Source organism: Asterias rubens, chromosome 8 (genome assembly GCF_902459465.1).
Source record: "Asterias rubens chromosome 8, eAstRub1.3, whole genome shotgun sequence".
NCBI classification, from domain to species: Eukaryota; Metazoa; Echinodermata; class Asteroidea; order Forcipulatida; family Asteriidae; genus Asterias; species Asterias rubens.
This window is the reverse complement of record NC_047069.1, coordinates 7,397,760-7,407,152: the sequence shown is the minus strand read 5'-3', so window position 1 is coordinate 7,407,152 and position 9,393 is coordinate 7,397,760. Positions and strand designations below refer to the sequence as shown.

The window sequence follows — 9,393 nt, the reverse complement described above, 5'->3', positions numbered from 1 at the left end:
CAATATTATATTAAACCTTCCTCTTGTCCATGCATACTGGTGCGTACAAATTTCAAAATTTTAAGTAGACGATCATAGCACACTGATCGAAACGTCGAGTTGAAACCAACGGTTCTTTTTAGAACCACCCCAACTCATTTAGAGATTATCATTACAAGTGTTACCGCAAACCTTACTATAATCGTATTTCCACCATGCGAAGTTTCAAATCCTACACTTAAAATAATAAAATCAGCTGTGGCAAACTGCTTACCAACCCAAAGGACCAATATTGTACAATTTGTTAAGTGGCTTGACCTTTCGACCCTAGCAGAGTACAAACAATTCAGTTTTAAATTCTGATAGTAAAAGTATAAGCGAAGAAAAATGGTGAAAACATACACAAACCAGAAAATTATTAAATTGAGAATCATAACACGCAAACGGTCTCGATATGGCGTTTTGATTGTGCCTTTTTTTGTTCGCCCTAGTTACACTGTCCAATACAATAACAAATTAAAATGTTGATAGTAAAATTATAAGCGAAGAAATAACAAAATAAATTGTGAAACATGCAAAACGTTAAAGTTATTCCCTCTAAGGAAACTATTTTAACCTTTCATTGATATTCATTTACACGCAAAAGGTCTTGATATGTCGTTTTGACTACACCTTTTTATCAGCCCAAATTGTGTTGTTCTTTCTTTACAAGTAGTTGACACTGTCGTTAAGAAAAACCTCAGTATGCAAACTGTTTCGGATCGCGGTCTGCTTATGGCGCCATCTTTAAGTTCCTTAACATCAACAGAGGGCGCTATTTTAGAAACTTGAGAACCTGACGCAAATTCAGAGACACGACGGTCGAATCTCTCGCAACGCTTTTGAAATGTTTCTGCTACAGTAAGCACGAAAATGTGGTTACCGCTAAGCACCGCTGTAAAATAAGGCTCTGATTGCGGTTGTAGCAACCGAAATTAAAACAATGTGTTTACATTATGAACATTATGTAATGGTTTCGTTCTCTCCTGACACACACATTTTTGGTTATTTCATGGTTGATCACACAAATGGAGAATTTCTGCGACTAATTGTCATTTTGTACAAATCCTGTTTACATCTATAACAGTTGTCTATAGTTTGATTACAATCAGTTTTTGTCTTTCTTCTGTTTTTTCCAGTTGAGAAAATCGTTGCAAGTTTAAACAATTAATATTGATAAAAAATACCCTTGGTAGATAAGTTACACATCAAGCAATAAATCATGAGTAAATATACTGTAAAAGCATAACCACTGGACTTTTATTGTTTGGGAATTAAGTCACCTCACAACAAGTGACCGTAAACCAAAGTCAAGTCCTTGAGATTTTGTTAGTGGTTGCGAAGCGGGTACAGGGGCAACGTCCTGCCGTCATTGTGTTAAATTTCACGGCACATGACCCACCAAACGAACCCAACAAAAGCCAATTATACATGAACATTGTGACGTATGTACGACGCTGGTGGGATTTCGTTTTCAACGATCACAACTTGGTTTTATTGAGATGTAATAGTCACTCGCGATAGTGTTAACTCAAGATGAAAATGTTACTAGCTGTTGCAAAAGGATGGTATACATTTATGAACTGACGTTTCGACCCTTGTAGAGCCTTTCTCGAAGGATAAAAGAAAGTATTTAAATCAGTAGCTCAGAAGCAGTGAAGTGGAAAGAAATATTTTAAGAGATATAAAAAGAATTCTCGTCGGTGTGTAATGTCTGCAACTAACCGTATAACGCTCCAGCTACCAGCTACTAACAGGTATTGTGCAAAGTTTCATTTAAATTATCTTGTTTTTCACTCTGACATGAAACCATAATGTTGAAACATACTCAAATGATGAAACCGATTACATTGTCCATTGCCCTTATTATACTGAGGGGAACGTTGTTAATTTTACAACTTTCGGGCATCAGTTCCTAAAATGTCAAATGGAAATATTTCACTTCGGTGAAGGGTATTTATTGAGTTTGAGTCTAGTAGTGCAAGGCAGCTAGTTTTCAAAGCTCAAACATCTCACACGAAAAGGCAATTTTGATAAACAACCCAATGTTAAAGAAATGATATTGTCTTCGCGGTTAACCCACCTTCTTTTAGTGTTCCTCCAAAGTTGACAGAATTTGCCTCGCGGTTTTTGCGAATTGTTTTCTTCATGAGTAGGCCAGCGATACTTGGATAAGAAATTTCCGAGGACCAACTCGTCCAGCCTCGGCGCGGCTGTGGCGGGCGGTCTATCCGCGCGATGTCCCCGCTCTCCGTGCCAAGATATGCACGGTGAAACCGTCGTGCTTCGGATCATGTTTGCTACCTTTTGTATCTTAAAGGTAGTTGACACTATTGGTAATTACTCAAAATAATTATAAGCATAAAACCTTACTTGGTAACGAGTAATGAGGAGAGGTTGATAGTATAAAACATTGTGAGAAACGGCTCCCTCTGAAGTAATGTAGTTTTCGCGAAAGAAGTTATTTTCCACGAATTTTGATTTTGAGTCCCCAGATTTAGGATTTGAGTTCACAAAATCAACCATAACAAACAACTTCGTGTGACAAGGGTGTTTTTTCTTTTATTATTATCTCGCAACTTCGACGACCAATTGAGCTCAAATTTTCACAGGTTTGTTATTTTATGCATGTTGAGATGCACCAAGTGAGAAGACTAGTCTTTGACAATTACCAATAGTGTCCAGGTCTTTAAATTCACCTTATTAAAACTTTTTGTCTGTCTGATTATACATGATAGTTAACATTTGACGTCCCTCCGGTTTGTTTTTAAGATAATGACACCACAAATCAGATTTTGTTGCATTTTCTTTTCTTATCGTGGAAAAAAAAAAATATTGCTCCATGTTAATAATAATAAACAATAATAAACCGTATTTATATAGCGCATATCATTAAAACAAAGTCCCTATGCGCTTTAAGGAAAACTGCCGTGCCCAATGACCATGTTTTTAAAACCAGTCAACCCGGTTCCAAGCAACACAGTTCTGTACAAAAAATGGCTTAAACTCTACCGATTCACTGAAATGTGACCGACTTTTAAATAAAAAACAGCACAAAGATCGAGTTCAAAACTTTGCTTTGGCAACGGGATGGCGTTGCGCTGCTCAGGGTTGCATGAAACAGATGCCCTTTGACATCCACTAACATAAATTGTGTGTTTCGCCCACATATATTAAAAAGAACATTGGGGTATGTTCGTGACCTTTACAATACATCTAACCAAAACCTTTAAACAAGAATTTGCAAATTATCAAACAAGAAGAAAAAAATGAAGGTGATATTGTATGTCTAGCTTTTAGACCATTGATCGTGTCAGTATGTTCAAACATATTTAAACAAAATTGTTTTCGAATGTCAAGCAATACGTTAGAACTGAGTTATGAAGCTTGTTTTCTAAATTCCCTTTTCAGGCGAAACGGAAAATTCAAGGGGTCGCATTTATATGTCAGTGTTTTGATGGAGTACCACAACAGTGCTGACATTATATCAGACAAGAGTTATAACTAAAGCAAGCTTTCGCATTGAAAGTTAATTTTTAAAAAAAGTGTACCAAATCAAGTTGGTGTATAGCCTTTTCAACGCTGAAATATTAGTTTAAAAGTGAAGTTGTTCAGCCATTTAGAAAAGTGACACTGTACTGAGAATGTTTGATAAATAGCTGGGAAATCTTGCCCTGTCAATGCGATCTGGGTATATGTTGATATGGTTGCTTCGTTAGTCCTTGCTAACTTATCTTCTTCTTTAAGCCAACATTGTATACCGTTACGGAACCGTTATGGAACCGTTATAAGTGGTCATTGAGAGAACCCCCCCTTCCATATTTAGAGAGGCCTATCCTATCTCACGTATCACTTTGACTCCATAAAGTTGTTTGCTCAACGAATTTGCGAACCATGTCAGTTCACGAAGTAAAAACAAAACAACTTTGAGGGTTGTTTGTGTGAACATGATTCGCAGATATTATAGTTAAAAAACAAACGTTTTTATTTTGTAGCCTATATAAAAGTGCCCACGAATCACGGTGACTTTAAAATGCTTGATTTATAATAAGTCATAAATGACAAATGACAATTAAATGAGATATTAAAGTGGCCCTATCATAGTTATGACTTGTGTTATTCAAGTAATTGGCTGTTATGAGATATGGAAGTCATATTAATTATGACTTTGTTTTTCTGTCACTATCCCTTCCATAGTAATCATGACTATCAAAAACACAATGTTTTTAAATGTCTATTGTTAAACGTTGTGCCGAACGGAATGCTGCTAAGGCAGGTGGACACTATTGGTAATTACTCAAAATAATTATTATTCTAAAACCTTACTTGATTAGGAGTAATGGGGAGAGGTTGATAGTATAAAACATTGTGAGAAACGGCTCCCTCTGAAGTAGTGTAGTTTTCGCGAAAGAAGTAATTTTCCGCGAAATTGATTTCGAGACCTCAAGTATAGAATTTGAGGTCTCGAAATCAAGCATCAGAAAGCACACAACTTCGTGTGACAAGGGTGTTTTTTCTTTCATTATTATCTCGCAACTTCGACGACCGATTGAGCTGAAATTTTCACAGGTTTGTTATTTTATGCATATGTTGAGATACACCAACTGTGAAGACTAATCTTTGACAATTACCAATAGTGTCCAATAGTGTCCAACCAATAAGTTTGACTTGATCATCGGCAAGGATGCCCCAAGGCTCTATTATTTGCCCTCAGCCCATAACCATAGCAACTATAGCAGTAATGCTGATCGGCATTTGAACGGAACAACATAAACAATATTAAAAAATAAACAACATAAATAAACAAATAAACATGTTTTAGAACACATTTAAAGAAGAATATATAAGTGAAACTAAAACAAACACATACAAATACCCAAAACCACAATATAAAACAAAATCGAATTGTTGCATATCCTTCCTGGTGTTTCCTGACAATTCTTACAAAACTCCCACATCGATTCTAACGAATTAAATAAAACATGAATGTTGACCCTTTATCCAAACATTAGCATATTGAGTAAAGAAGGGGCACGTGAAAAGAAAAGCAACATTGGGGGTAGATACAACAAAGTATGAAAATCAATATTGTTAGCAACAAACTCATCGCTTACGGCAAGCTTGTTAACAGTTAAATGCAATCAAGTCACCCACTTGTATACTGGAGACACGGCAGACGTAAAAAAAGTAGTGTGTATACTTAGCGTATGGGAGCTGTTGCGATTGAAAACTTAAATTTGAAGGAGATTTGTGCAGTTGGGATATGCAAGCTTAAGGAGTCATAGTTATGATGGATGAAAAGCCAGTCCCAGCCGACCGTCTTAAAAACAGGTAAAATGTGTGCATGCAAATAATATACGTTCATTTAGGGCTAACAATCCACGCCTTCTTTCGAAACCGTCGAACACGGTTAACATTGGTCCGTTTTATCGGCTCCGTAACTTAGAAACGTGCACCTTTTAAAGAGGTGAACAAAACCCAAGCCGTTATTTCGCAAAGGGTCACATCACTGACACAATCGAAAGGCACGCTGTAAACTATACAAGCATATCAGCATTAAAATTTACTTGGCAACAATTTTACGCAGATTTGAATGTAGCTTGGGTATTCCTGTAGTCTTAAACCTTGCTAGTCTCGATTCAAAAATCAGTCTGACGAAACTTTACAGTTGGTAGTTTTCGATGCAACCTGTTTGTTTGTTTGTTAATGTTAATTGATTATCAAATATCGTACGATGTATTCATATTTTACACACCTTTGTAATAAAACCTTGGCTGGTTGACGACACACACAACATAGAACAATGACATGCCTGAAGGAGTTTGTTAAAGGAACACGTTGCATTGGATCGGTCGAGTTGGTCTTTGGAAAGCGTTTGTAACCGTTTGTTATATTATGGTTAGAAAGATGTTTTAAAAGTAAAATACAATGATCCACACAAATTTGCCTCGAAATTGCGTGGTTTTCCTTTTACTTTGCTAACTAACACTGTCGGCCATTAATTTTATGGGAGTCAAAAAATTGACTCCCATAAATGGCCGACCGCGTTAGTTGACGAGGTAAAAGGAAAACCACGCATTTTCGATCTATTCTTGTGTGGATCATTGTATTCTACTTTTAAAATATCTCTCTAATCATATGCATTTTAAAACAAACGGTTTAAAACGCTTTTCAAAGACCAACTCGACCGATCCAAGGCAACGAGTTCCTTTAATGAATCAATGAAATAATATTTAGACTCGACTCACTGCAGACACACGATTCTTGGAAGCCTTTTCAATGACTTGGATTTGTTCACATTAATCTGGATGATCCGATTGGGTATTAAAGGTTTTGTTATTTTCTGCTCTACTAAGTCTTATTTTCAGTAGCTGCACAGTGGTTCTGTAACCTTTGAAAGGTGTTTAATTTACCATCAAAGGTGTTTACTAGACACTCTATCGCAATGTACGTCGGTGGTTTTATTAATAATTAAAGGCAGTGGACACTTTTGGTAATGATACTCAACCTTACCTGGCTCAAAATTATTGTTTATAGCATAAAAACTTCCTTGTTAGCAAACAATGGAGGTATGTTACGTGATATAAAAACATTGTGAGAAACGGCTCCCTCCGAAGTAACGTATCGTATTCGAGAAAGAAGTAATTTTCCACGAAAATATTTGAATTTGATTTCGACCTCAGATTTAGATTTTGCGGTCCCGTTGAAATCAAGCATCAGCTGAAAGCAAACTTCCGTGTGACGAGGGTGTTTTTCTTCCTATCTCGCAAATCCGACGACCTTATTGAGTTCAAATTTGCACAGGTTTGTTATTTTTTTTTGGTGCAGAGGCTATAAGACTGCAGTCTTTGACAATTACCAAAGGTGTCCAGGGTCTTTAAAGTACACTACGCATTAAGATAGTTTGGGTTCTTCTGTGTGTATCTTCATTAAAATGGTATCCATTAGTGTTCACGGTGTTGTTGGACTGGGCCAACTTTCATAAATCATGCACAGAAACATGCTTATCCAGCAAAATTTACTGTAATTTTGTTTACATTGTTGTGTGTGATGCCCCGCCTAAATGTTTGATTGGCAAAGGAAATGGGGTCCATCAACATAAAGCATGTAAGCACTAAAACTATTCATAAGCATTGAAAATGTTACTGCGAAAAATAACATGTAGTATACTGTTGTAACTGATGCCCCACTAACATCTTGCCTAGCAAAGAAATTTCAAGCAGTAGGCAATTTTGTGCTCATCCTAACAGCTTTATGAAAAATGGGCCCAGTTTTACCGCAGAATATTCAGCGCTATGATGGCTCCTTGTAAAGTACACAAGTATATACGGGCTGTAATCAAAGAATTCTATGGAAAGCAGAGTCATGAAATTAGGCCTGTCCTGACAACGAATCCTTATAAGAATCACTGACAGTTGATGTCCCCCAACCATGAAATGATTCTATCACAAACAAGCAACGGGATAAACCGAAGGCGATTAAAAGCGTGAAGTCATCAGCAGTCCCCCTTTTGGGGCAAACAGAGCAAAGGGGGGCACTGTTCGGGTTTCTTTGAGGAGATTGTTCGGATTATCGTCAACAAATATCCTCCCAACAGGGGAGACATAAACAACAATTTCCCCTGTGACAATTAAGAGCAAATTGTAGCTTTACTTATTGTGGAGAGGGGTTTGTATCTGCTCACGCGGAAAAAATACTGAAAACATGTCCTCTTCAGAAGCCATAGGTGCGAAACCACAGTTAAGTAGACACTGAATAGAGTAACAGTGTGGGCCCTGGAGCTATATAACCCATTTTGTCTGTCATTTTGATGTCTGACACACAACTGGCATTTATGGCACAACTACTATATAGGGATTCCAGTCAACGATGGGTGCCCCTGCATGGTCGGTGTGTTGGAATTTTGGAGGTCATAGGCCGAGGACGAAGCAATGTATCACCCAAGGATCTTGAAACAAAAGCCCAGTAGGAATTAAACTCAGTCGGTGCATATGAATGAGAAAGGAGTCAGTCAGTCGTGGAGTCGTGGAGTGACTTTGCCGTACGTCGCACTGTTCTGTGAATTTTAGTCAGCGATTGAAGTAGCCTCACGTCATATTATGTAGGGTTTTCAAACCGATTTTGCGATGCAGAGAAAATCATAACATCGTATACAGTTAAAACAACGAGACATGAAAAGGTGCTGAAATGAAGTAAGTGTTTTGTTTGTTTGACCGTTGACTTACAGTACACGGCCGTTACCATGGAAATACATTCCAGTAATGCCACTTTTGAGTAATGGGCCAAATTTCTTCCTGCTCTGTTGAGTGCAAGCAAACACTCGAGTTTGTTTTAACATGGTTCAGGGTTCTCATTTCTCATTTTAATAATCGCAACCAATTTCTTCTTTGGTTGCAGTATGGTGTAAATATGTGTTTGGTTATGGTGTCTAAATATCAGTTTTATTATCGCAACTAATTCCTTCTCTTTTTCGTAGACAGGCTGCAGCATGGTGTACAAATTTAAGTTTAAAAATCGCAACTATTTTCTTCTCCTCTTTATATTTTGTAGAAGGGTTGCAGTTCTTCATGGAATCATGGAGAAATAAACTCGACTTCTAGAAATTAGGCTCCCGTGAGCTTACGAGGGAGCCTATGTTCTAGAAGTATAGGTTGCAATGCACTCAATGTTATCATTTTCATAATCGCATTTTTTCCTCTTTATTATTTTCCGTATAGACGGGTTGCAGTGGTTTCTCAATATGACCGGAAGAACGGAGGCTCGGCGGGTAGTCGACCAGGGTTGAACCGACGGAGGACCACTACTTCACTGACTGAAGATGAGGTGGTCAAACCAGAGAGGCCTCCGGGACCCACGGTGAGTGTTACCATAGGAGGAAGGAAATACATGTAACCAGATTTTGTGGTGTCTTAAAGGCAATGGACACTATAATCACTCAAAATAATTGTTAGCGTAACAACTTTGTTCTTGTTAATGATCAAGAGTTGGTGATAGTATAAAACATTGTGAGAAACGGCCCGTCCCTCTCAAAGCAAGTAACGTAGTTTTTGAGAAAGAAGTAACTTCTCGCAAAAATACTTTGAATTTGATTTCGAGACCTTATAAATTGATTTTGATGTCTCGAATTCAAGGCATCTCAAAACTCACAACTTGTGCGACAAGGGTGTTTTTTCTTCCATAAGCCCAACTTCGACGACCAGTAAGCTCAAATTTTCACTGGTTTGTTATTTTATGGAGATACACCTAGTGAGAAGACTGGTCTTTGACAATTACCAAAGGTGTTTAGCGCCTTTAAGAAATGTTCATTGTCGTTGTTGAACACTCGTTGAGGATAGTGCAAAAGCCTGATCGAGGATATTATTTTTGTCAAGGAAT

At 37.5% G+C, this 9,393-nt stretch overlaps 1 protein-coding gene across 3 annotated transcripts in view; it reads left to right on the top strand.

Annotated features, from left to right (window-relative positions):
* Window positions 1-1,528: 1,528 nt before the first annotated feature.
* Window positions 1,529-9,393, top strand: part of LOC117293177 — a 44,477-nt gene continuing 36,612 nt past the window's right edge. For 2 of the 3 annotated variants that reach the window (XM_033775394.1, XM_033775393.1), the window contains exons 1-2: window positions 1,529-1,775; window positions 8,736-8,874. In XM_033775394.1, the coding sequence (XP_033631285.1) occupies window positions 1,729-1,775; window positions 8,736-8,874 (186 nt within the window). In that variant the 5' untranslated portion in view covers window positions 1,529-1,728. Of the gene's footprint in view, window positions 1,776-8,021; window positions 8,211-8,735; window positions 8,875-9,393 lie in introns of those variants that run through there. The other variant, XM_033775396.1, reaches the window with a different exon arrangement.